The sequence below is a fragment of the Fundulus heteroclitus genome, unplaced genomic scaffold (assembly GCF_011125445.2).
Source record: "Fundulus heteroclitus isolate FHET01 unplaced genomic scaffold, MU-UCD_Fhet_4.1 scaffold_56, whole genome shotgun sequence".
Classification (NCBI taxonomy): domain Eukaryota; kingdom Metazoa; phylum Chordata; class Actinopteri; order Cyprinodontiformes; family Fundulidae; genus Fundulus; species Fundulus heteroclitus.
Window position 1 is genome coordinate 538,257 of NW_023396989.1, and position 26,948 is coordinate 565,204.

General features: G+C 53.1%; 3 protein-coding genes across 3 annotated transcripts; 1 reads left to right on the top strand and 2 right to left on the bottom strand.

Annotated features, from left to right (window-relative positions):
- Window positions 1-54: 54 nt before the first annotated feature.
- adhfe1 (alcohol dehydrogenase iron containing 1) lies at window positions 55-8,000 on the bottom strand. Its single transcript, XM_036132979.1, has 14 exons — window positions 7,771-8,000; window positions 4,817-4,854; window positions 4,656-4,705; window positions 4,516-4,569; window positions 4,165-4,319; window positions 3,894-4,090; window positions 3,746-3,823; window positions 3,564-3,669; window positions 3,335-3,487; window positions 3,042-3,140; window positions 906-984; window positions 686-782; window positions 410-567; window positions 55-345 (listed from the first exon to the last, which is right to left on the bottom strand). The coding sequence occupies exons 1-14, from the start codon at window positions 7,821-7,823 to the stop codon at window positions 262-264; spliced, it is 1,401 nt and encodes a 466-aa protein (XP_035988872.1). The 5' UTR covers window positions 7,824-8,000; the 3' UTR covers window positions 55-261.
- Window positions 7,011-18,802, top strand: LOC110368101 (corticoliberin-like). The gene is made up of 2 exons (XM_036133010.1): window positions 7,011-7,421; window positions 17,468-18,802. The coding sequence occupies exon 2, from the start codon at window positions 17,480-17,482 to the stop codon at window positions 17,816-17,818; it is 339 nt and encodes a 112-aa protein (XP_035988903.1). The 5' UTR covers window positions 7,011-7,421; window positions 17,468-17,479; the 3' UTR covers window positions 17,819-18,802.
- Window positions 18,803-18,890: 88 nt separating this feature from the next.
- LOC105924131 (E3 ubiquitin-protein ligase TRIM63) lies at window positions 18,891-26,832 on the bottom strand. The gene is made up of 9 exons (XM_036132983.1): window positions 26,539-26,832; window positions 23,974-24,146; window positions 22,225-22,399; window positions 22,061-22,156; window positions 19,936-20,169; window positions 19,833-19,855; window positions 19,639-19,763; window positions 19,332-19,567; window positions 18,891-19,229 (listed from the first exon to the last, which is right to left on the bottom strand). Exons 1-9 carry the CDS (start codon window positions 26,656-26,658, stop codon window positions 19,158-19,160), a joined length of 1,254 nt encoding a protein of 417 aa, XP_035988876.1. The 5' UTR covers window positions 26,659-26,832; the 3' UTR covers window positions 18,891-19,157.
- Between the last annotated feature and the right edge of the window lie 116 nt (window positions 26,833-26,948).

Below are 26,948 nucleotides of genomic sequence, written 5' to 3' on the forward strand. Positions count from 1 at the left end.
ATAAAGTTGTGTGTGAACTAAGCTGAGGTTTAATAACCCGACAGGAAGCAGCTCAACGCTCAGACTCTTTTATTCTGATCAAAGCGGTTATTAAACAGGTTTAAGCAGATTATCAACAATCATTCATCCTCCTTCAGAACCCTCTGGACCTCCGGTGGTCCGTGAAGGCGCCATTCGGGCCGGCTGGTCAGCGGCTGGTTCTGATCCGGATCGATCAAACCCTGACGACTGAAGGCGGCGCTGGCTGGAGCCGTTCTGAGGTCAGTACAGCTTCATGGAGGACTCAAAGAGCCGGCTCAGGTCCTCCTCGCTGTGCGCCCGCGGCGACAGCTTGGTGACGCGCTCCTGCAACAACAGGTGTGTTAGCAGCGCACCTGGACAGCCCTGAAGCTGCAGGTAAGCAGCTCACCTGAGGGAGCGTTCCCTCCACCAGAGCCGGGATGTCGTCTCTGCTGTAGCCGACGGCGGCGAGTCCGTCCTCCACCTGCAGGTCGAACAGGAACTGACGCAGCGTGTCAGCCAGAACCGCTCCGGCATCCTCCCGCTTCACCTGCCGCACGTCTGCACCTGCATGCGCCACAAAGAGACTTTACCTGCTGAGAGCACCTGACTACCTGATTAAAATAAAGATCCGCTTTAAATAAAGTGTCACACTGAGACCCAGAGCTGTGAGGCCTTAAGCTACCCAGAATCTCCGCAGCCTCCAGGTGGCGCTCCGGGCACATTGGTGCAGTGAAGCTGAAGACCGCCGGAGACGTGAGGACGACGGAGAGGCCGTGAGGCTGCGGACACACAAAGCTGATTGTCCTGAGCGGCTCCAGGTGGGAGGAGGACGGGTCAGGTCCTCAGACATGCGGCTCCTGATGGCAGCCAGAGACTGAAAAACAGGCTGTGCCATATCTCACCACCAGGGGGTGCTCCACGCAGTAGCCCCTCGCTGCGTGCGTTTTCACGTTTCCTGCGATTGGATAGGACATCCCATGGCTGAGGAGACAGAAGCACAGGTTCCAGTCAAACGTCCGGCAGCAGCAGCAGCTCCTTAAAGGGGGCATCAAGCTTTTTGTCAAATCAATGCATGGATGTGCCAAAATTTTCTCCAATTGAATAAAAACAAAACTGAATTAATAATATTTGGACCAATAGAGGAAAGATCAAAAGTTAGCACACAGCTTCAGTCGCTTCAGCTAAAAACCACCAATCAGGCCTGAAATCTGGGAGTAGTGATGGACTCAGACCTGAACCTTCAAAAGCATCTAAAGACAGTTACAAGGTCGGCTTTCGATCACCTGAGGAACATTTCTAGGATTAAAGGACTGATGTCTCAGCAGGATCTGGAAAAACTAATCCATGCGTTTATTTTTAGTAGAATTGATTACTGCAACGGTGTTTTCACAGGACTTCCTAAAAAGTGGATCAGACAGCTGCAGCTGATCCAGAACGCTGCTGCCTGCGTCCTCACCAAGACTAAGAAAGTAGAGCACATAACCCCAGTTCTAAAGTCCTTACACTGGCTCCCTATATCTCAGAGAATAGACTTTAAAATACTTCTGTTAGTCTATAAATCTCTAAATGGCTTAGCACCTAAATACATCACAGACTTGTTATCAGTGTATAAACCATCCAGACCACTCAGGTCTTCTGGCTCCAGTCTACTCCACATACCTAGAACCAGAACCAAACACGGAGAAGCAGCATTTAGTTCCTATGCTCCGTTTATCTGGAACAAACTTCCAGAAAACTGTAAAAGTGCGGAAAGCCTGAGTTCTTTTAAATCAAGATTAAAAACACATCTGTTTAAAATTGCCTTTGACTGTTCTAGTTAAACAGTTTTACTGTTTTTAATGTTCTTTTTTGTTACTACATTCTATCCCTACTTGCTTTTATTCTATTTTCTATCTACATTTTATTATTTTGGTATATCTTAATCATGTAAAGCACTTTGTATTGTCTTGTACTGAATTGTGCTATATAAATAAATTTGCCTTGCCTTGCCTTGCCTTGCCTTGCCTTTTTAAACGCCTTTCACTTTTAAAATAAATAAACGCCTTTCACACTGAAACCATCCAGTTATGGTCGACATAAAGCCCACCTGAGACAGTTGTGAGCTGCTTTTGGTGCTGTCTCTTTAAATCTAAAGGAGGTGCCTTACACCTCCCCTCCCCCACTCCACCCCGTTCGGCCATTTTTCTAGTCTGCTGGAGTGATGAATTGTGGGTTAATAGGGCCAACACCTGAACATTTTCACTGATCCACTGCAGTTTGAGTAACAATAACAGTATAATAATAAAAATAACAATATCATTAATAATAATAATAATAATAATAATAATGGAAAAAGGGTCAATAAAAATTCAATAGAATAACAGTTTTCCTTCCTTATGCATAAAATGGTCAGACCTGCACTAAGAGTACATGTTATGTTCATATTTATGGACATCGATCAGTGATTGCTCTTTTATGGACATGTTTTCTTCTACATGGTGCAGCCCCACATGGACCTGCGCCATCATGGCCGCCATCATGGCCGCCATCATGGCCGCCATCATAGACGCCATCATGGACGCCATCATAGACGCCATCATGGCCGTCATCATAGACGCCATCATGGCCGCCATCATAGACGCCATCATAGACGCCATCATGGCCGCCATCATGGACGTCATCATAGACGCCATCATGGCCGCCATCATGGCCGCCATCATAGACGCCATCATGGCCGTCATCATAGACGTCATAATGGACGCCATCATGGCCGCCATCATGGACGCCATCATGGACGCCATCATAGACGCCATCATAGACGCCATCATGGCCGCCATCATGGCCGCCATCATGGCCGCCATCATAGACGCCATCATGGCTGCCATCATGGCTGCCATCATAGACGCCATCATGGACGCCATCATGGCCGCCATCATAGACGCCATCATGGCTGCCATCATGGCTGCCATCATAGACGCCATCATGGACGCCATCATGGCCGCCATCATGGCCGCCATCATGGACCGTCCCTTAGAGCCTCGGCGGTCTCCGGTCCTCACCACAGGTGCACTCCAGCGTTGCCAAAGCCGATCCCAGCGAACACACTGGCCAGGTGCATGCTGGACCGGGCCTCCAGGTCCTCCGGGTCCCGCACGGCCCTGCCCACACAGGTGAGAGAAAGCTTTCATCGGTTCTCATCAGTAAAGGTTTCTACCCTAAACCTCCTGGCGGACTGACACGTCCCCAGGAGTCCAGCCTGTCCCCAGGTGCTGCTGACACGGAGGCCGAGGCGGACGCCGGCTCAGGTTAGCCACAATGACGGCGCCGGCCAGCCCTACAGGCCCACATTTACCGCTTCATGTACTTGGCCACTACGTTGAGGGCGTGGCGCGACCAGACGTCGCTGATGGGGTTGCTGCCCTGGTAGGCGGGGCGGTAGATGGGGTTGGTGGGACAGGGCGCCCTCTGGCTGTAGGGCAGGGCGGTGTAGGACTCCAGGGCGTGGCTGTAGAACACAGACGTACCTGTCAGAGCCCCGCGGCGCCCAGAGAGGAAGATTTGGTTTGAAAGCTCAGACACACCACAGGACATCGAATCCACTGTTGGCGGCGACCCGTTCAGGCATGCTGAGGGTGTGCAGGGGGTCCACGATGCCGAGCGTGGGTCTGATGGCTCTGCTGGCGATGCCTGGACACACAGGTAGCCGTACCAGTTTAACCCCGCCTCCAAGACGCTAACCACAGGAAGCGCTGACTGGGCTCACCTGTCTTCGCCTTCAGAGGCTCGTAGTCAAAGATGGCGACGCCGGTGGTCTCGCTGCCGGTGCCCGCGGTGGTTGGAACTGCAGAGATGAGCCCAGGTGAACCCGACTGAATGCCGGCGGCGCCGAGTCCAGAGCCGGCGAGTCGTACCTGCGATGAGCGGCTTCAGCGCGTTGGTCACCGGGCGGCCTTTGCCAATCGGAGCGTTGACGAAGTCCAGGAAGTCGGCCTCAGGGTGGCAGGAGTACAGGTTGGCGGCCTTACAGGTGTCGATGACCGAGCCGCCGCCCACCGCCACGAACACGTCGAACGAGTCCTTCTTAGCAAATGAGATGGCTTCCTTAAAGCTGAAAGAGGACGCTCACCTGTTAACACCTGGAGGCCCCACCCCTACCTGACACCGGTCACCTGACCGTCTCACCTGGAGTCCGTCGGCTCCACCCGCACGTTGTCGAAGACCTTGAAGGCGACGCCGTTCTTCCCCAGAGACTCCAGGACGGCCGTCATGGGAGGGAGGCGGCAGAGGTTCTGGTCCGTCATCAGGCAGACGTTCCTGGCCCCGAGGTTCTGCAGATCCTGGAGGGAACCGGCGGACCGGGCCTCAGTCTTTCACGTTCTAAAGCTTAATCGATGGTTACAGTAAACCTGGACGTCAGGTCACAAACGTCTAATAACAGCGTTTAGGGTTCTGCTCCGCCCAGGACCGCCTCGGATCTCGGGTCGGTCCTGAGCTCTCTGAGGATGAGGATGCTGAGGGGATGAAGGTGGTTACCATGCCGATTTCTCTGCTGACTCCGGCGCCGTATCGGATGTTGGAGCTGGCCATCTGACGAGAACAAAGAGGGAGAAATGAGGTTCTGGTCCAATGCCTGGTCCTGGAGCGGGTCCAGTCACAGGTCCAGTGGGTTCTACCTCGAAGGCATAGTCCGTCTTCCTGCCGGTGCCGCTGGCCGCTCCGGTCCCTGCAGCCCACAGAAACAGATTAATGAGTCCAGCGGGACCAGAACCTTCTGGGTGATCTTCCTGTTGTCAGAACTGGTTCTGATAAAAATGAGGACCAATGAGAAGCCTACCTTGATGCAAGGCGCTGGAGTGGGCGGGGCATCTGCACCTGTTAACAGAGCATGCTCAGTAGCTGCAGCAGGTCCACTTAGGGTCCACATACACCCGGGTCCAGGTTCTGACCGGTTACCTGCCCTTCTGGGTCCAGACCGGGCCCAGAAGGGCAGGCCAGACGGATCAACTGATCAGAACCGATCAGAACTCTGAGAACAGACGGTTTCTGCATCTGGTTCTATCAAACCCACATTTATCAGTCAGAACCGGTGATCTGAGCTTAGCATCTCCAGTTTGGACTTTAAGTAGAACACGCCGTTACGCCCAGACAGAGAACCCGATGTTTCTTTAAAAGGTTTGTCAGAAATACAGATGAAGCGCCCGTGCGGTTCTGACCAGGCGTTCTGGCGGTTCTGGGCCGGGTCCGGGACGTGGTGGCAGACAGGTCTTACAGGGTCGTGTCCAGAAAGCCGACGAGACGTCAACCCGGTCAGAACCCGGTCAGAACCCGGTCAGAACCCAGCGAGGCGGGCAAGGACCGCTGGACTTCTGCTCACTCCAGGCTCTCCGTGATCTGACAGCAGGAAGCTGTGGGAGCAGGAAGGACAGGTGCAGGAAGGACAGGTGCAGGAAGGACAGGTGCAGGATGGACAGGTGAAGGAAGGACAGGTGCAGGAAGGACAGGTGCAGGAAGGACAGGTGCAGGAAGGACAGGTGCAGGAAGGACAGGAGCAGGAAGGACAGGTGCAGGAAGGACAGGTGCAGGAAGGACAGGAGCAGGAAGGACAGGTGCAGGAAGGACAGGTGCAGGAAGGACAGGTGCAGGAAGGACAGGTGCAGGAAGGACAGGAGCAGGAAGGACAGGTGAATGAAGGACAGGTGCAGGAAGGACAGGTGCAGGAAGGACAGGTGCAGGAAGGAAAGGTGCAGGATGGACAGGTGCAGGAAGGACAGGTGCAGGAAGGACAGGAGCAGGAAGGACAGGTGCAGGAAGGACAGGTGCAGGAAGGACAGGTGCAGGAAGGACAGGAGCAGGAAGGACAGGTGCAGGAAGGACAGGTGCAGGAAGGACAGGTGCAGGAAGGACAGGAGCAGGAAGGACAGGTGCAGGAAGGACAGGTGCAGGAAGGACAGGTGCAGGAAGGACAGGTGCAGGAAGGACAGGTGAAGGAAGGACAGGTGCAGGAAGGACAGGTGCAGGAAGGACAGGTGCAGGAAGGAAAGGTGCAGGATGGACAGGTGCAGGAAGGACAGGTGCAGGAAGGACAGGAGCAGGAAGGACAGGTGCAGGAAGGACAGGTGCAGGAAGGACAGGTGCAGGAAGGAAAGGTGCAGGATGGACAGGTGCAGGAAGGACAGGTGCAGGAAGGACAGGAGCAGGAAGGACAGGTGAAGGAAGGACAGGTGCAGGAAGGACAGGTGCAGGAAGGACAGGTGCAGGAAGGAAAGGTGCAGGATGGACAGGTGCAGGAAGGACAGGTGCAGGAAGGACAGGTGCAGGAAGGACAGGTGAAGGAAGGACAGGTGCAGGAAGGACAGGAGCAGGAAGGACAGGTGCAGGAAGGACAGGTGCAGGAAGGACAGGTGCAGGATGGACAGGTGCAGGATGGACAGGTGCAGGAAGGACAGGTGCAGGAAGGACAGGTGCAGGAAGGACAGGAGCAGGAAGGAAAGGTGCAGGAAGGACAGGTGCAGGAAGGAAAGGTGCAGGATGGACAGGTGCAGGAAGGACAGGTGCAGGAAGGACAGGTGCAGGAAGGACAGGTGCAGGAAGGAAAGGTGCAGGATGGACAGGTGCAGGAAGGACAGGAGCAGGAAGGACAGGTGAAGGAAGGACAGGAGCAGGAAGGACAGGTGAAGGAAGGACAGGTGCAGGAAGGACAGGTGCAGGAAGGACAGGTGCAGGAAGGACAGGTGCAGGAAGGACAGGTGCAGGAAGGAAAGGTGCAGGATGGACAGGTGCAGGAAGGACAGGTGCAGGAAGGACAGGAGCAGGAAGGACAGGTGAAGGAAGGACAGGTGCAGGAAGGACAGGTGCAGGAAGGACAGGTGCAGGAAGGAAAGGTGCAGGATGGACAGGTGCAGGAAGGACAGGTGCAGGAAGGACAGGTGCAGGAAGGACAGGAGCAGGAAGGACAGGTGCAGGAAGGACAGGAGCAGGAAGGACAGGTGAAGGAAGGACAGGAGCAGGAAGGACAGGTGAAGGAAGGACAGGTGCAGGAAGGACAGGAGCAGGAAGGACAGGTGAAGGAAGGACAGGTGCAGGAAGGACAGGTGCAGGAAGGACAGGTGCAGGAAGGACAGGAGCAGGAAGGACAGGTGCAGGAAGGACAGGAGCAGGAAGGACAGGAGCAGGAAGGACAGGTGCAGGAAGGACAGGTGCAGGAAGGAAAGGTGCAGGAAGGACAGGTGCAGGAAGGACAGGAGCAGGAAGGACAGGTGCAGGAAGGACAGGAGCAGGAAGGACAGGTGCAGGAAGGACAGGAGCAGGAAGGACAGGAGCAGGAAGGACAGGTGCAGGAAGGACAGGTGCAGGTTACCTGACCGGAAGTTACCTGGATGAGCCGGGCTCACAGCTGCATGAACTGAACCTGCTGATCTGGACCAGGACTGACACAGCAGGTCAGACCCATGACACACGCATTAAGTTCTGGTTGGGAGGTTCTGTAGGTTCACAGGTGTGAATGACCCGGTTTGACCTTGGCCAGAACCTGTTCTGATCTGATCTGGACCGGTCTGGGTTCTGCTCAGAAAGACTTTGCCCTTTTGGACCCGACCCTGCTCAACAGGAAATAAAACCTTAAACACATTAAAAAGTATTTTCCGCGGGCGGAACCTGCACAGAACCACAGCAACACCAGAACCAATGTGGATCTGACAAGCCATCGGAACCCCTTCATACTGAGAACTTTGTAAGCAGAGCTCGACCCAACAGCTGCTGAGCTCAGAACCAGAACCGGGTCTTACTCACGCTGCGCGCTCCAGCTGTCTGAACAGGTAAACGATCCGGTCCCGACCCGCCATGTTGTCCGAACTTCCAGCGGATTCGGGCCAGACAACAGAGGCGGCTTCCACGGCGGCTTTTCACAATAAAAGTCCGACTGCCAGTGTCGTGCCAAACGCGTTCTCCCTGCGTCAGGAGCGCATTCAGCTGGAAGAATGAATCCAGTCAACTGCGCCTCATCTCCAACCTGTTAGGCGTGGAAATGAAGATGTTTTACTTTTCTTAATGAAATATAGCGATGGTGTCGTTACATTATCGTTCAGTTAGTGTGAAAAAACTGAAAATGTAACACTTGTTAGTGCGATCACAAGGGATTACTATGAGAAAGAAAACGCTCTGTGGTCATTTCCACGCGTCTCACCAAAATATCAGCTTTATGTTATTATATTGTCGCATTGTCTGTCTGCTAAAACCAAAAATCCTTCCTGAGTCCAGATGTCTGCTTGTTCGTCTTTTTTCTTTTTTGTGGCCAGACCCGCATGAATAGATCATATAAAGCGGATTTCACGTGTGATCAAATGAACACTGAATAAAGGTACAGCCAAAATTATCAGATCTAATAAGATTTTAATTCAACCAAGAACCATATAGAGATATTAACCATATTAAGAAAACGATGTATTAGGAGTTTAAAATCTATTTTTTTATTAAAATGTGTTTTTTTTTAAATATATTTAGACTTCCCAACGCTGGAGGTCAAAAGTTTTATTGATTTAAAGATTTTAAATTCTGGCTCAGCAGACATGCGCACCAGGCCCAGCAGGCAGCAGGGGCGTGGCCATGGAGGGGAGGGGGGGGGGGGGTTTAGGCCCACCCAGTGAAGTGGTTTTCCTTTGGAATTTTTAGGGTGTAACTTAAAGTCACCATAAAAATCCTTCATGTTCTGGTTCTCAGTATTATTGCCCTCTGTATTAAATAGTGACTGAATAAAGCACATTGTGGTTTTCTCTCACATTATTCAACTTGGTTATAGTTCTAAACTATAACAAGCAGAAACCTGTTAGCTTACTGGATAGGAAGCAGCTGAAGAGAACAAAGTATGTAAAACACTAATAAAGGCCCTGACCATCAGCCGAGCTTTTAGCATCATGTCTTTCTCTATCATGTTCCATTCTGTGCCTAATGCCCTCTGCTTTTCTCTCATCACATCCTCGCCTGCTGAGCATTCAGGGAGTTTTGGTTGAGAAGCTGACGCTGCTCCGCCATGCAGCCTGGCTCAATGCGAGCAGTTTAGCTGACGTCTTAAGGGACTTGTTGAGTTTATATTTAAAAACAGAACTGCATAGAGACCATTTTTCAACAAACCGAGCAAAATTATTCCCACACTTTGTGGCTCCACTTTAGAATGACCTGCAGCGCCCTCTGCTGGATGGCGCCCATGATACAGCACTAAAAGAAGGTCTAAGACAGGGGTGTCAAACATGACAGTGTCCTGTATGGCAAATAAGAATTGTTGTCTTAATGCCACAAAGAGCTCATCAGATTTGACTTTCACAAGTGGAGCAGTACTGCTTTTGCCATAGTGGTCCGCTTAATTTATGAATGTGAATAGTTTTATTATGATTTATGCGGGGATTATCTCAAATGATATGGACACTACAATGTGAAAGTAGGAGAGGAAAGGACAAACAAGAAGAAAAAAGAAAAGGTCAAAGAAAGAGGAGATAAAATGAAGAGAATGATAAAACAATTATTGAAAAAAACATGTACTCCGTTTAATTGAAAATCTGCAGTTCCTATATTGTCCACGAGGGGCGCTGTGTTTTAATCAGCAGATGGTAGCACTGAGCTTCAGATGTGGAAAATTGATTTTAAATAATTTCTTAATTCTTATCTGTTTGATGTATTTTGTCATGCAGGACAGTGTTTTTAAGTTCCAAAAAATGTGAATAAATGTTTTTCAACATTGTATAATCACTGTGATCAGTTCTTATGCATAATGCACAAGTAAATGTTTAACTGAGTAAAAGTATTGTTGAAATTGCACATACTTTTCTTAAAAACGCTGAGGTTATTCATAATATATTGTGTAAAAGTGAAATTAACTTAATATAAAAATCAAACAACAAGTCCACATTTATTAGTTCTATTTATTCTTGCTATGAGTTAACTCGTGTGGCCCTCTTGAAATCAGATTAAGCTGAATGCGGCCCCTAAACCAAAATGAGTTTGACACCCCTGGTCTAAGAAGACGCTACAAGTTATCAGATGGAACAAGCTATGATGTAATTAGCCATAAATTCATGTAAAATAAACTAAAATTAACAGATAACATATTGATGCAAATTAGTTTAGGGTTTTACCCTAATTTGTATTTCTCCTCTTATAGCAACGGTGTTCTAAACACTAAAACATTGATAAAACATTGATAGATGCTGTATTATTGTTCCCTTTCTGTCTAATAAGCTGTAATAAGCCGAATGCCTGGAGAAGCTGGATCAGCGTCGCTGTGTTTGCAGCAAACTGGACGTCTGGCGGTCAGTCAGCAGACTCTGGAGTCCAAAGCGACTGCTGAGGGTTTTAACCCTCATTCTTCCCCAGAGCAGCACCACAGCTCTGCGGTCTGGTGACACCTTGGCTGTACTGTGTTTCATTTTATGCCTGCAGAGCCAGAGGAACATTTCCACCTAGGTGAACATCACGTCTGATCTGGAAAGGTCAGAGGTCTGGATGTTCCTCAGTGAGCAGGACAGCAGTCATTGCTTCAGCGGCAGTAAACCGACACGTCGACCTTTAAGCGGAGCAGCCGGTCGCTGCGGTCGCTGCGGGACTCTGAGCGGTCTGCGCCTCGGTTTCACTCAAAGTTTCTGGTCCAGCAGGAGCAGAACTTCTCTTCGAGTCTCTCATGAATATTGAATCCGGTCAATTAGCTGAAAACACATAGCGGAGCGCTACAGCAGATGGTAACCGTACCGACACATTAATCAGCCCCGTCCGCCTCGTTAGCATACGGAGGAAACACGACTAACGAGCTGCCGCCGCCTCCCAGCATCCTATGGGAGCGCTGCGACTCGCCTCTTAACGAGGACAGCCCAGATGAGGTCACAGTAGCAGCAATTAGACATTTCCAAACAAGACGGGTTTCAAAGTTCCTGGAGGAACAAAGTTTACGCTGCTGGTGCGACGTCTGCTTAGAGGAACCGAGTTGTTCCACCTCATCAGCTGTGATGGACCCACAGGAACACCTGCTCGTTACGACATTCACTCTTAATACAGACACCTTTCCTAATTCCTGCAGCTTCCTGTTTCCCCTCATTAATTCCTGCAGCTTCCTGTTTCCCCTCATTAGTTCCTGCAGCTTCCTGTTTCCCCTCATTAGTTCCTGCAGCTTCCTGTTTTCCCTCATTAGTTCCTGCAGTTTCCTGTTTCCCCTCATTAGTTCCTGCAGCTTCCTGTTTCCCCTCATTAATTCCTGCAGCTTCCTGTTTCCCCTCATTAGTTCCTGCAGCTTCCTGTTTCCCCTCATTAGTTCCTGCAACTTCCTGTTTCCCCTCATTAGTTCCTGCAGCTTCCTGTTTCCCCTAATTAGTTCCTGCAGCTTTCTGTTTCCCCTCATTAATTCCTGCAGTTTCCTGTTTCCTCTCATTAGTTCCTGCAGCTTCCTGTTTCCCCTCATTAGTTCCTGTAGCTTCCTGTTTCCCTTCATTAGTTCCTGTAGCTTCCTGTTTCCCCTCATTAGTTCCTGCAGCTTCCTGTTTCCCCTCATTAGTTCCTGCAGCTTCCTGTTTCCCCTCATTAATTCCTGCAGCTTCCTGTTTCCCCTCATTAGTTGCTGTAGTTTCATGTTTCCCCTCATTAATTCCTGCAGCTTCCTGTTTCCCTTCATTAGTTCCTGCAGCTGCCTGTTTCCCCTCATTAATTCCTGCAGCTTCCTGTTTCCCCTCATTAATTCCTACAGCTTCCTGTTTCCCCTCATTAGTACCTGCAGCTTCCTGTTTCCCCTCATTAATTCCTGCAGCTTCCTGTTTCCCCTCATTAATTCCTGCAGCTTCCTGTTTCCCCTCATTAGTTGCTGTAGTTTCATGTTTCCCCTCATTAGTTCCTGCAGCTTCCTGTTTCCCCTCATTAATTCCTGCAGTTTCCTGTTTCCTCTCATTAGTTCCTGCAGCTTCCTGTTTCCCCTCATTAGTTCCTGTAGCTTCCTGTTTCCCTTCATTAGTTCCTGTAGCTTCCTGTTTCCCCTCATTAGTTCCTGCAGCTTCCTGTTTCCCCTCATTAATTCCTGCAGCTTCCTGTTTCCCCTCATTAATTCCTGCAGCTTCCTGTTTCCCCTCATTAGTTCCTGCAGCTTCCTGTTTCCCCTCATTAATTCCTGCAGCTTCCTGTTTCCCTTCATTAGTTCCTGCAGCTTCCTGTTTCCCCTCATTAGTTCCTGCAGCTTCCTGTTTCCCCTCATTAGTTCCTGCAGCTTACTGTTTCCCCTCATTAATTCCTGCAGCTTCCTGTTTCCCCTCATTAGTTCCTGCAGCTTCCTGTTTCCCCTCATTAGTTCCTGCAGCTTTCTGTTTCCCCTCATTAATTCCTGCAGTTTCCTGTTTCCTCTCATTAGTTCCTGCAGCTTCCTGTTTCCCCTCATTAGTTCCTGTAGCTTCCTGTTTCCCTTCATTAGTTCCTGTAGCTTCCTGTTTCCCCTCATTAGTTCCTGCAGCTTCCTGTTTCCCCTCATTAGTTCCTGCAGCTTCCTGTTTCCCCTCATTAATTCCTGCAGCTTCCTGTTTCCCCTCATTAGTACCTGCAGCTTCCTGTTTCCCCTCATTAATTCCTGCAGCTTCCTGTTTCCCCTCATTAGTTGCTGTAGTTTCATGTTTCCCCTCATTAATTCCTGCAGCTTCCTGTTTCCCTTCATTAGTTCCTGCAGCTTCCTGTTTCCCCTCATTAGTTCCTGCAGCTTCCTGTTTCCCCTCATTAGTTCCTGCAGCTTCCTGTTTCCCTTCATTAGTTCCTGCAGCTGCCTGTTTCCCCTCATTAATTCCTGCAGCTTCCTGTTTCCCCTCATTAATTCCTACAGCTTCCTGTTTCCCCTCATTAGTACCTGCAGCTTCCTGTTTCCCCTCATTAATTCCTGCAGCTTCCTGTTTCCCCTCATTAGTTGCTGTAGTTTCATGTTTCCCCTCATTAATTCCTGCAGCTTCCTGTTTCCCTTCATTAGTTCCTGCAGCTTCCTGTTTCCCCTCATTAGTTCCTGCAGCTTCCTGTTTCCCCTCATTAGTTCCTGCAGCTTCCTGTTTCCCCTCATTAGTTCCTGCAGCTTCCTGTTACCCCTCATTAGTTCCTGCAGCTTCCTGTTTCCCCTCATTAGTTCCTGCAGCTTCCTGTTTCCCCTCATTAGTTCCTGTAGTTTCATGTTTCCCCTCATTAATTCCTGCAGCTTCCTGTTTCCCCTCATTAGTTCCTGCAGCTTCTTGTTACCCCTCATTAGTTCCTGCAGCTTCCTGTTTCCCCTCATTAGTTCCTGCAGCTTCCTGTTTCCCCTCATTAGTTCCTGTAGTTTCATGTTTCCCCTCATTAATTCCTGCAGCTTCCTGTTTCCCCTCATTAGTTCCTGCAGCTTCCTGTTTCCCCTCATTAGTTCCTGCAGCTTCCTGTTTCCCCTCATTAGTTCCTGCAGTTTCCTGTTTCTCCTCATTAGTTCCTGCAGCTTCCTGTTTCCCCTCATTAGTTCCTGCAGCTTCCTGTTTCCCCTCATTAGTTCCTGCAGCTTCCTGTTTCCCCTCATTAGTTCCTGCAGTTTCCTGTTTCTCCTCATTAGTTCCTGCAGCTTCCTGTTTCCCCTCATTAGTTCCTGCAGCTTCCTGTTTCCCCTCATTAGTACCTGCAGCTTCCTGTTTCCCCTCATTAGTTCCTGCAGCTTCCTGTTTTCCCTCATTAGTTCCTGCTCATCTCTTCCTCTGCAGCCCACATGGACCCACACTCTTGTGGTTCCTAACCTGAGCTGCTCTGGGTCTTACATTCTGTTCTTTTTGCGTCTCAGTCCATGGAGCAGCTCCTCTGCTGCTGAGGAGCAGAGAGGTTCTCCTCCTCCTCCAGCAGGAGGAGGACCTCTCTGCTCCTCAGCAGCAGCGCCAGCGGAGGAGGTGGAGGTCTGACTCAGCTGGACTCCCACCGGCTGTCACTGAGCTTCTGTCTCTGCAGGAGATGAAGGTCACAGCCTGCGTCCACAGAAAGGTCACATCACCACCTCTGTCTCCTCAGGAGATGCTCCAGCAGACACAGAGCTCCCCTAGAACACCTTCCTCCTCCTCTCCCTCCTCCTCCTCCTCCTGTCCCTCCTCGTCCTCAGGGCAGCGGCGGGGAGTCATCTGAGCATGTGCAACCACCCCCCCCCCTCCCCCCCCGTTGTCTCTCAGGTATAAGAACCGGAGAGCCGCCTGAAAGGTTCAGTTGGACCAACGAATCCGAAGAAAAGCTTCTCAACCTGGCAGGTAAGGAACCTCTGAACCTGGGTCTCCGTGAGATTCACTGAGGTCCGATCCGCTCAGAACCAACGATCCGCTCAGAACCAACGATCCGCTCAGAACCAACGATCCGCTCCTTTGATCTGAGGAACATCAGAAAAGCTGTGGAGGAACCAGTGGATCCAGCTCAGAGTTCTGATGAATCCTGTCCGTCTTGATTCAGAGCAGATGGTCAGAAGTTCTCCTCCACATGGTCCCGGTCCAGTTCTGAAGCCCAGTCAGGAGGTCCTTCTGACACCGAAGGTCCGATTCCTGCTCTGCAGATTCTGAAGAAGACCCGGTTACCTGATGAAAACCAGACTAGTCAGAGAACGTTTGGGTTGAAATGCAGTTTGGATCCAGAAATTTGACCCGTCAGAAGGTTCTGCTACAGAAACCCACTTCGGTTCTGATCAAGCAGACCTGATTGAATACATCTAAGTGTGCTGCTCAGAACTTTAGGTTCTCTTCTTATTTAATCTGAAATAACCAGGCAGGTTTTATACAGAACCAACCAGAACCAACCAGCAGAACTAAAGTCTGTACATCCTCCAGATCCGTTACATCCTAGTCTCACGGGTCACCACCATCGATCCTAAAGGTCCAGAAAATGTTCCTAGTTGTTCCCAAATTCTCCAGAACCGGTCCAGTTTGGGTGGAAATGTTTCTGATCCAAGAATTTCAGAATTTATCCAAGATCCTGACCGAGCCTGCAGTGGTTCCATGTTCATAAGAGTGCTTTGGACCAGATGGTTCTGGATCAAATGGTTCTGGATCTGATGGTTCTGGATCAGATGGTTCTGGATCTGATGGTTCTGGATCTGATGGTTCTGGACCCGATGGTTCTGGATCAGATGGTTCTGGATCTGATGGTTCTGGATCTGATGGTTCTGGACTCGATGGTTCTGGATCTGATGGTTCTGGATCAAATGATTCTGGATCTGATGGTTCTGGATCTGATGGTTCTGGTCGGATCAGCAGGTTTTTGATACAGTCACTGAGCATCATCGACTGACCCGAGCGCTCTATGAGACCGGCAGTGTTGTAGTACTCGAGTCCGAGACTCGAACTCGAGTCCGAGTCATTAGCTAAATTTAGAGACTCGTGACTTGACTTGGACTTGCGCACTGATGACTCGAACTTGGACTTGGACTCCTACATTCAGATCATTCTGACTCAGAAATTGAGAAAAAGACTCGACATTTTTTATATCATTAGGCTATAATTTTAATATGTCATTAGAATATTATTTGGTGTATGATTTTAATATCTAAATGTCGTACCGCGCACGTGACGTCACCATCTCATGAGCAACGCCCCTTGCCGCTAAGGAAGGGCAAACAGTGTGAGAGCGCATGTAGCAACCAGCCGTTACACATGCAACAGACACAACTATATGACCGACTTTACAGCTGTTAAACTTTCACAAGAGGATGTCCAGGCGCCCATTTTACTGGTAGAACTGTGGAACAACATACCAACGTTCAGCTCAAACGATGGCTTGAGTGTTGAGGGCTTAGAAAGACTGGAAAACGGGCCGAGTTGATAGAAAGGTAAGTCGTTGTTTTTCTCCTGCTCGGTGTTCATGGCGTCATCGGCCGTTTTTTTCCTGTTTGTAGTCACCGTCCAGGAATCGGTATAAATTTTCCGGCCCGCCGAACAATTTAGTCCGGTCCGGTGGCCAAATGCATTATCATTATCCAACGGCTGTATCTCCTCGCTGCATCGAGTGATCCAAACCAGATTTGTTGTGAGTCATGGGGGAACGCTGCCGAACGCGTTTGTGGGAATCGCCAGGTGGACGGGCGAGGAAAACGCGTGACAGCATCTGCGGTGCCGGCCGGCGATGCGCGAACCCCGCCGGCCGGCACCGCGGCGGTGGCCATTAGGTCGGAGTGCGCTTGGCTGCGAGGGCCGATCGACGCCGCTTGCAGCTTTAACATCCTTCATATGCGGCCTATCAGCGTACCTCGAGTCGCTGTTGCACGTTCCATAACAACAATGTTTAAAAACCATGGTTAGGAGACGTCTTAGACTTGGAAAAAGCAGTCGTTTACCGAGTAAAACCAAGGGTAACTACAGCGAAAGAGTTATTAGTGCAATGGAATGTTACTGCTTCATGTCATACATCACACGTCACGGCATGTTCCTACAACAAACTTGGATCTATAGTGACTCGACTCGGATTTTTTTTTTTTAATGACTTGGACTTGAACACTGGTGACTTGAACCTGGACTCGGACTCGAGGCATAGTGACTTGACTACAACACTGGAGACCGGCAAGGTACCGTCTCCTGAGCCGGGTCTGCCCCATGTTCTCCACCACGTTCTCCTCAATGTTCTCTTGAATGTTCTCCGCTGGTTTCCTCTATGTTCTCCACAATGTTCTCCGTGTTCTCCACCATGTTCTCCTCCATGTTCTTCAGCATATTCTCCACCATGTTCTCCTCTGTGTTCTCCACTATGATCTCCACCATGTTCTCCTCAATGGTCTCCATGTTCTCCAGCATGTTCTCCAGCAGGTTTTCCAGCATGTTCTCCTCAATGTTCTCCACCATGTTCTCCTCCATGTTCACCACTTGTTCTCCAGCATGTTCTTCATGTTCTCCACCACATTCTCCATGTTCTCCTCCATGTTCTCCAGCATGTTTTCCATGTTATCCACTATGTTCTCCACCATGTTCTCCATTTTCTCCTCCATGTTCTCCACCACATTATTCATGTTCTACATGGTCTTCTCCATGTTCTCAGCTTGTTCTCCATGTTTTCAAGCATGTTCTCCTCCATGTTCTCCACCACATTCTCAGTGTTCTCCTCCATGTTCTCCACTTGTTCTCCTGCATGTTCTCCATGTTAGCCACTATGTTCTCTGCCGTGTTCTCCATTTTCTCCTCCATGTTCTCCACCACATTCTCCATGTTCTACATGGTCTTTTCCATGTTCTCCACTTCTTCTCCATGTTCTCAAGCATGTTCTCCTGCATGTTCTCCACCATGTTCTCTTCCATATTTTCCTCAATGTTCCCTAGCATGCTCTGTTCCATGTTCTCCACCATGTTCTTCTCCATGTTCACCATTATCTCCGCCATGTTCTCCACCACATTCTCCATGTTCTACATGATATCGACCATGTTCTAAACTCCTCCTCCTGCAGACTCCTGTGATGTTCTCCTCCCTGTTCTCCTCCTTGTTCTTCTCCATGTTCTAAGCTCCTCCTCTTCCTCCTGCAGACTGATGTGAAGATGAAGCTGAACTTCTTCTTCTGGTTCTCCGCGTTCCTCTCCGTGTTCCACCCCGGATCAGACGGCCGACCCGCCGGCGCTGCTCCTGGTCACCAGCTGCTGCTCCGCCTGAAGGAGGCGCTGCCGCTGGGAGGGGGGGACTCCTCCTCCTCCTCCTCAGAGATGAAGAGGGTTCTGCTGCAGCTCGGTCCAGAGAAGATGAGGAGGTCTGAAGAACCTCCGCTGTCTCTGGACCTGACGTTCCACCTCCTCAGGGAGGTTCTGGAGATGGCCCGGGCCGAGCAGCTGGCCCAGCAGGCCGACAGCAACCGCAGGATGATGGACAGCTACGGGAAATGACCCTGAACCTTGTTCTGCAGAACCCAGAGAAGTCCACCAGAACCAGAACCTTTTACAAACTGGACTGAATCGGGTTCTGCTAAGCTCTGCGATCTGTTATCAATAATCAATAAAAAGATGAAAGCCCACATCTCCTTTGATCTTCTGATTCCTTTCCATGAAACCTTTGATCTGATCATGAAAGAATCTGTTCCTGCTGCAGAACCTCACACTATCTCACCTGCTGCCGGGTTCTGGCACAGCGCCGGCCCAGAACGTGTGCAGGAGGTTCTGTAGACACACAGGAGGTTCTGTAGACATACAGGTGGTTCTGTAGACATGCAGATGGTTCTGTTAACATGCAGGTGGTTCTGTTTACATGCAGGTGGTTCTGTTTACATACAGGTGGTTCTGTTAACATGCAGGAGGTTCTGTTTACATGCAGATGGTTCTGTTAACATGCAGGTGGTTCTGTTTACATGCAGGTGGTTCTGTAGACATGCAGGTGGTTCTGTAAACATGCAGGTGGTTCTGTAAACATGCAGGTGGTTCTGTTAACATGCAGGTGGTTCTGTAGACGTACAGGTGGTTCTGTAAACATGCAGGTGGTTCTGTTAACATGCAGGTGGTTCTGTAGACGTACAGGTGGTTCTGTAGATATGCAGATGGTTCTGTTAACATGCAGGTGGTTCTGTAGACATGCAGATGGTTCTGTAAACATGCAGGTGGTTCTGTAGACATGCAGATGGTTCTGTAAACATGCAGGTGGTTCTGTAGACACACAGGAGGTTCTGTAGACATGCAGGTGGTTCTTTTTACATGCAGATGGTTCTGTAAACATGCAGATGGTTCTGTAAACATGCAGGTGGTTCTGTAGACATGCAGGTGGTTCTGTTAACATGCAGGTGGTTCTGTAGACGTACAGGTGGTTCTTTTTACATGCAGATGGTTCTGTAGAAATGCAGATGGTTCTGGTTCTGTAGATATCCTCCTGCAGGAGTAAAGCAGCAGAACCTGGTGGAGAACCTTTCATCGTTTTATGCAGATAACCTAAAATGTTTCTGCTGTGAAACAATAAATCAGTGACAGGATCTTGATAATAAAAATTTATTTCACTTGACAAAAAACAAACATTTCACTACGGGTTCCTCAGAAGTTCTAAAGAACCTTCATTGTAGCAACAAAGTTCTAACAAAGGTCTAAGACCACAGACACACCAGCACAATGAGAAGATCGAGTCCTGGACCGAGATTGATGCAGGTTCCCCCGGTTCCTCTGGAACCTCAGGTTCCCATGTTCACGCGGTTCTTCGCGTTCCTCAGCAGCCTCCCACCCTGAGGTTCTGCTGAAGGCCCGGGTTCTACTTCTGGTTGAGCCAGCTGAAGGAGAAGACGTGTCTGGGTCCGTCCTCCGCCTCACTCGGCTGATCTGACTGAAGCAGAGGGGGTTAAGCTGGTTACCATGGAGAAGAACATGTGACCTGTAGAACCTGCAGACCTACAGGAACCACGTGGTGATGGAGGACCAATCACACCTGAGGGGCGGAGCTTGCAGCGGGCAGAGGCAGTGGGGGCGGGGCCTGAGCGGATGGCCCCGGCGACGGCAAAGGGGCCTCTGACGGTTTCTGAGGGGGCGTGGCCGAGGCAGATGCCAGCGGAGGCTGCTGATTGGCCGAGGCAGGAGCAAGGCGCGGCTGTGGCTCAGGGTGAAGTCCTGGTTTTGGTCCTCTTACTTCCACCTCTTCTTCGCTGTCATCATCATCTTCATCAACTGGAAGAACACAAGTCATCACATCAAAGCACGGTTCTGCTCTCTGATTGGTCGGTCTGGCTGACGCTTACGCTTCATGAAGTCCACATCCGCCAGAGCCCGCCTCTGAAGCTCAAAGTTCACGGTGAAGTGCTCCATGTTCTCGTATCCAGGCTGGACCTTCTCCAGGTGGGACGTGTCGGTGGACTGCAGCAGCCTGAGCAGGAAGAACCACCAGAGGCTGAGAGCAGGACAGCGAAGGAGAGGCTGCGTGAGAGCAACTCACCTGTGCAGCAGAGGTTTGGCCGTCTGTGGAGAACACACACTTCAGTTAGCATCTCACTCTGCTGTCACCTGCCCGTCAATGCCAGAGCTGCACTCAGGGTCACCTGCAGGAAAACCGCCATCTCGGGCTCATCCAGGGTCTGGATGGCGGTCTCCACCATCTTGGCGGTCCCCTCCAGGTGCTCGCTGTACTTCCTGTTCAGGCTGCGTATGTAGTCGAGCTTCTCCTCCTGCTCGCTGTTGATCCTCACCGTCATCTCCACCTTCTTCTCCTCCAGCAGTGCGAACAGGTGGTCAAACGTCTCGCACACCTTCGACTTCTGCCGCCGGCCGTTCTCCTGCAAACAGACGCCAGGGAGTGAGGGTCTGGTGGGGAACCCGGGTAGACGCCTGGGGGTGAGGGTCTAGTGGGGAACCCGGGCAGACGCCTGGGGGTGAGGGTCTAGTGGGGAACCCAGGCAGACGCCAGGGGGTGAGGGTCTGGTGGGGAACCCGGGAAGACGCCTGGGGGTGAGGGTCTGGTGGGGAACCCGGGCAGACGCCTGGGGGTGAGGGTCTAGTGGGGAACCCGGTCAGACGCCTGGGGGTGAGGGTCTGGTGGGGAACCCGGTCAGACGCCTGGGGGTGAGGGTCTGGTGGGGAACCCGGTAGACGCCTGGGGGTGAGGGTCTGGTGGGGAACCCGGGCAGACGCCTGGGGGTTAGGGTCTAGTGGGGAACCCGGTCAGACGCCTGGGGGTGAGGGTCTGGTGGGGAACCCGGTCAGACGCCTGGGGGTGAGGGTCTGGTGGGGAACCCGGGCAGACGCCTGGGGGTGAGGGTCTAGTGGGGAACCCGGGCAGACGCCTGGGGGTGAGGGTCTGGTGGGGAACCCGGGTAGACGCCTGGGGGTGAGGGTCTGGTGGGGAACCCGGGCAGACGCCTGGGGGTGAGGGTCTGGTGGGGAACCCGGGCAGACGCCTGTGGGTGAGGGTCTGGTGGGGAACCCGGGCAGACGCCTGGGGGTGAGGGTCTGGTGGGGAACCCGGGTAGACGCCTGGGGGTGAGGGTCTGGTGGGGAACCCGGGCAGACGCCTGTGGGTGAGGGTCTGGTGGGGAACCCGGGCAGACGCCTGTGGGTGAGGGTCTGGTGGGGAACCCGGTCAGACGCCTGGGGGTGAGGGTCTGGTGGGGAACCCGGGTAGACGCCTGGGGGTGAGGGTCTAGTGGGGAACCCGGGTAGACGCCTGGGGGTGAGGGTCTGGTGGGGAACCCGGGTAGACGCCTGGGGGTGAGGGTCTAGTGGGGAACCCGGGTAGACGCCTGGGGGTGAGGGTCTAGTGGGGAACCCGGGCAGACGCCTGGGGGTGAGGGTCTGGTGGGGAACCCGGTCAGACGCCTGGGGGTGAGGGTCTGGTGGGGAACCCGGGCAGACGCCTGGGGGTGAGGGTCTGGTGGGGAACCCGGGCAGACGCCTGGGGGTGAGGGTCTAGTGGGGAACCCGGGCAGACGCCTGGGGGTGAGGGTCTGGTGGGGAACCCGGGCAGACGCCTGGGGGTGAGGGTCTGGTGGGGAAACCCGGGCAGACGCCTGGGGGTGAGGGTCTGGTGGGGAACCCGGGCAGACGCCTGGGGGTGAGGGTCTGGTGGGGAACCCGGGCAGACGCCTGGGGGTGAGGGTCTGGTGGGGAACCCGGGTAGACGCCTGGGGGTGAGGGTCTGGTGGGGAACCCGGGCAGACGCCTGTGGGTGAGGGTCTGGTGGGGAACCCGGGCAGACGCCTGTGGGTGAGGGTCTGGTGGGGAACCCGGGCAGACGCCTGGGGGTGAGGGTCTGGTGGGGAACCCGGGCAGACGCCTGGGGGTGAGGGTCTGGTGGGGAACCCGGGCAGACGCCTGGGGGTGAGGGTCTGGTGGGGAACCCGGTCAGACGCCTGGGGGTGAGGGTCTGGTGGGGAACCCGGGCAGACGCCTGGGGGTGAGGGTCTGGTGGGGAACCCGGGCAGACGCCTGGGGGTGAGGGTCTGGTGGGGAACCCGGGCAGACGCCTGGGGGTGAGGGTCTGGTGGGGAACCCGGGCAGACGCCTGGGGGTGAGGGTCTGGTGGGGAACCCGGGCAGACGCCTGGGGGTGAGGGTCTGGTGGGGAACCCGGGCAGACGCCTGGGGGTGAGGGTCTGGTGGGGAACCCGGGCAGACGCCAGGGGGTGAGGGTCTGGTGGGGAACCCGGGTAGACGGAGGAGGAGAACTCACATCCACAGCCCTGCAGGTCTCATCCAGCTGGCTGATGATGGCCTGGATCCTCTCGTTGTTCCCAACCAGCATGGAGATGCAGTCAGTGAGCTCCACCTGCACAGAGACGGGGGGTTACCTCAAGACTGACAGTGACCCCCCCCCCCCCCCCCCGGCCGGCGTACCTTCTGCCTGCTGAAGACCTCGCTGAGGGGGGCCACCTGGCACTCTTTGTGAGCTCCAAACACTTTGCAGAGGGAGCAGGTGGGAGCGCTACAGGTGATGCAGTAAATGTTGATCTTCTCGTCCTGATGCTCCTCACACATCGGCTGCTCCTGCTTCTGCTCAGGTACCGGCTTACTGGAGAACACACGGAGAACACGTCAGAACCAGGAACGTGTCAGAACCAGGAACGCGTCAGAACCAGGAACGTGTCAGAACCAGGAATGCTTAGAACCAGGAACGCTTAGAACCAGGAACATGTCAGAACCAGGAACGCTTAGAACCAGGAGAGGACAGGAGGTCCCAGGAGTCTCTGTTGTTCCCGTAGCAGCAATCTCTGCTGGCAGCAACAGCAGCAATAGCCGCTCTGAGCCAGACAACCAGAGGATGTCTGGCTCAAGGGTTTCAGCCCCTGATTTCCACCCTCATCATCCTGGTCATTCTCTGCTTCATCTACCTGGTGTTAACGAGCTCTCACCTGTCAGGTGTTAACGAGCTCTCACCTGTCAGGTGTTAACGAGCTCTCAGCTGTCACGTATTAACGAGCTCTCACCTGTCAGGTGTTAACGAGCTCTCACCTGTCAGGTGTTAACGAGCTCTCACCTGTCAGGTGTTAACGAGCTCTCACCTGTCAGGTGTTAACGAGCTCTCACCTGTCAGCATTTTCACCTGCTGCTGTAAAGTGTCTGGATTTAGCAAAACAACAGAAAATGGAGGAAAAGGAGGAGGAAGCGAGAGCAGCAGCTCCTCTCTCCTCTCTGCTTTTGATGATGTCACAGGGTCATGTGACCCTGTGACATCATCACAGGCCCCCCTGGTGGAGCAGAGAGCAGCGTGTCCACAGGCCAGGGTGTTCCGTGAGAACACCAACCCTGACCAATGATCTGGTCCCTGTTGGGTTCTACGTCAAGGTTCTACCCCAGGAAAATAAGGACAATAAGACCCGGCGCAGGCAACAGGACCGCGGAGCACCGGCAGCCACTCTGCAGGTTCTGGCAGCAGAGGCAGCGGGTCAGAGCGGGTCAGAGTCGGTACCGCGGGCTCATCTTTGAAGCAGCCTGAAACATTTCAGACAAGGTTCCAGATAAAGTCTGCAGGAACGCACGTCAGCGCCGGGAACGAGGCACGAGGTCCGGTTCTGCAGAGGAACCGGACCTCCAGAGGTCCGGTTCTGCAGAGGAACGGTCCAACCAGACCGGTTCCTCCAGAGGACGGTCCAACAAGCCAAGCCACCCTGACCCGGCAGGGGTCCGATCGGGTCACAGCATCCATTCATAACATGGAGAACCATCAGGAGAACCTGGCTCCTTCCAGCAGGAACCTGGATCATGACACAAACTCAGAACATCCCAGATGGTTCTGGAGCAGCAGAACCAGTCCACTGAACACAGGCAGCGGATCTCAGTCCAGCAGAACCCCTTCGGTTTGTGGTGGAACAGAGGTTCTGATCTCAACCGTGCGATGTTATCATGCCCACATGGACCAGAACCTCTGAGAAATGTTCTGATTCCTTCCTGGATCTATGCCATGAAGAGCTGAGGAGGTTCTGAAGAACAAGGTGGTCCATGTGAGAAGCGTCTCTGACCCAACATAAGGGTTAGACCGACCGGAACACTTGAAGGTCCAATTCTAAGGGACCGTCTCGGTTCTAACCACACCGTGGTCTCCACCTGGCGCCCCGCCCGCTCTGGGCAGACAGGTGTGTGTTGTACCTGGTGCTGCCCTGCTTGTACATGTCGATGATGTTCTCCACCAGCAGGTTCCTCTGCAGCCCGTAGACGCCGTGCCGGTCCAGAACCACCTCGTGTCTGCAGGACGGGCAGCGGAACCGACCGCCCGACGTCACCGTGGAGCCGCTCCTGGTGGACAGGTAAGGGTTGGAGGCCTGCAGCAGGCGGGGCAGAGCACAGGTCAGCAGGTCCAATCAGACGTGTTAGTCGGGGCGGTTCTGGACACTGATGGGTCCGGTTGTGTTAGTCGGGGCGGTTCTGGTTCTGGACACTGATGGGTCCGGTTGTGTTAGTCGGGGCGGTTCTGGACACCGATGGGTCCGGTTGTGTTAGTCGGGGCGGTTCTGGACACTGATGGGTCCGGTTGTGTTAGTCGGGGCGGTTCTGGTTCTGGACACTGATGGGTCCGGTTGTGTTAGTCGGGGCGGTTCTGGTTCTGGACACTGATGGGTCCGGTTGTGTTAATCGGGGCGGTTCTGGTTCTGGACACTGATGGGTCCGGTTGTATTAATCGGGGCGGTTCTGGTTCTGGACACTGATGGGTCCGGTTGTGTTAGTCGGGGCGGTTCTGGACACCGATGGGTCCGGTTGTGTTAGTCGGGGCGGTTCTGGACACCGATGGGTCCGGTTGTGTTAATCGGGGCGGTTCTGGACACTGATGGGTCCGGTTGTGTTAGTCGGGGCGGTTCTGGACACTGATGGGTCCGGTTGTGTTAGTCGGGGCGGTTCTGGACACTGATGGGTCCGGTTGTGTTAGTCGGGGGGCGGTTCTGGACACTGATGGGTCCGGTTGTGTTAATCGGGGCGGTTCTGGACACTGATGGGTCCGGTTGTGTTAGTCGGGGCGGTTCTGGACACTGATGGGTCCGGTTGTGTTAGTCGGGGCGGTTCTGGACACTGATGGGTCCGGTTGTGTTAATCGGGGCGGTTCTGGACACTGATGGGTCCGGTTGTGTTAGTCGGGGCGGTTCTGGACACCGATGGGTCCGGTTGTGTTAGTCGGGGCGGTTCTGGACACTGATGGGTCCGGTTGTGTTAGTCGGGGCGGTTCTGGTTCTGGACACTGATGGGTCCGGTTGTGTTAATCGGGGCGGTTCTGGTTCTGGACACTGATGGGTCCGGTTGTATTAATCGGGGCGGTTCTGGTTCTGGACACTGATGGGTCCGGTTGTGTTAGTCGGGGCGGTTCTGGACACCGATGGGTCCGGTTGTGTTAGTCGGGGCGGTTCTGGACACTGATGGGTCCGGTTGTGTTAGTCGGGGCGGTTCTGGACACTGATGGGTCCGGTTGTGTTAGTCGGGGCGGTTCTGGACACTGATGGGTCCGGTTGTGTTAGTCGGGGCGGTTCTGGTTCTGGACACTGATGGGTCCGGTTGTGTTAATCGGGGCGGTTCTGGTTCTGGACACTGATGGGTCCGGTTGTATTAATCGGGGCGGTTCTGGTTCTGGACACTGATGGGTCCGGTTGTGTTAGTCGGGGCGGTTCTGGACACCGATGGGTCCGGTTGTGTTAGTCGGGGCGGTTCTGGACACTGATGGGTCCGGTTGTGTTAATCGGGGCGGTTCTGGACACTGATGGGTCCGGTTGTGTTAGTCGGGGCGGGTTCTGGACACTGATGGGTCCGGTTGTGTTAGTCGGGGCGGGTTCTGGACACTGATGGGTCCGGTTGTGTTAATCGGGGCGGTTCTGGACACTGATGGGTCCGGTTGTGTTAGTCGGGGCGGTTCTGGACACTGATGGGTCCGGTTGTGTTAGTCGGGGCGGTTCTGGACACTGATGGGTCCGGTTGTGTTAATCGGGGCGGTTCTGGACACTGATGGGTCCGGTTGTGTTAGTCGGGGCGGTTCTGGACACTGATGGGTCCGGTTGTGTTAATCGGGGCGGTTCTGGACACTGATGGGTCCGGTTGTGTTAGTCGGTGCGGTTCTGGACACCGATGGGTCCGGTTGTGTTAGTCGGGGCGGTTCTTCCAGATGCTGCCAAACAGACCCGGTGTGTCAGCAAGGCAGCAGCTGGGAGGGTTTCTTTGGCTTTTTCCCTCCGTGTCAGACGGTTCTGGTCATTTTCCAATTGGCAGAACCAAGAGTTCTGATTCTCTGAATTAAATTTACTAAAAAAACATCAAAGTTCTGATTCTCTGAATTAAATTTACTAAAAAAACATCAAAGTTTTGATTTTCAGACTTAAATCTATAAAGAACCCAAAGCAGAACCCAGAGCAGAACCCAGAGCAGAACCCAAAGCAGAACCCAGAGCAGAACCCAGAGTAGAACCCAGAGTAGAACCCAGAGCAGAACCCAGAGTAGAACCCAGAGTAGAACCCAGAGCAGAACCCAGAGCTCACAGCATCTGACTCAGGAAGCGGTTTATGGCTCGCTTCTGGTTCTGGTTCTGGTCTCAGCCAGACTCGGCGCTGCCGGCTGAGACGGGACTTTACAGGAGAGGACGTGACCAGAGTCCAAAGAGGCCGGTCCCAGGGAGCGGCTCAGAGACCTCCCTGACCCCTGACCTCTGCAGACCTGCAGGTGGGCGTGGCTGCGACTCACCTGGAAAACATCGTTGGCGCACTTGCGGCACAGGTTGTGCTGACACGGCAGGATGACCACCGGCTTGGTGAACATCTCCAGACAGATGGGGCAGATGAGCTGCTTCTCCAGACTCTCCATGAGGACACAAGAGGTCTCTGTCACCTGGGAGGGACGGGCAGGACAGGTGAGGACAGGTGAGGACAGGTAAGGACAGGTGAGGACGACGCGGTGTCCCGACACACTCTAACAAAGGCAGCGGCGGCAGAGAAGGCCTCCGGCAGCTCCCTCAGCCCTCGGTCTGTTTTTAGACGCAGAGACGTCAGCCGTTGCCATGCCGACATGCCCTTATATGTCAAAGGTCACAGGGGACGTGACAGATGGGGGGGGGGGGGGGGCTGGACCGGGGAGGTCAAAGGGAGAAAGGAAGC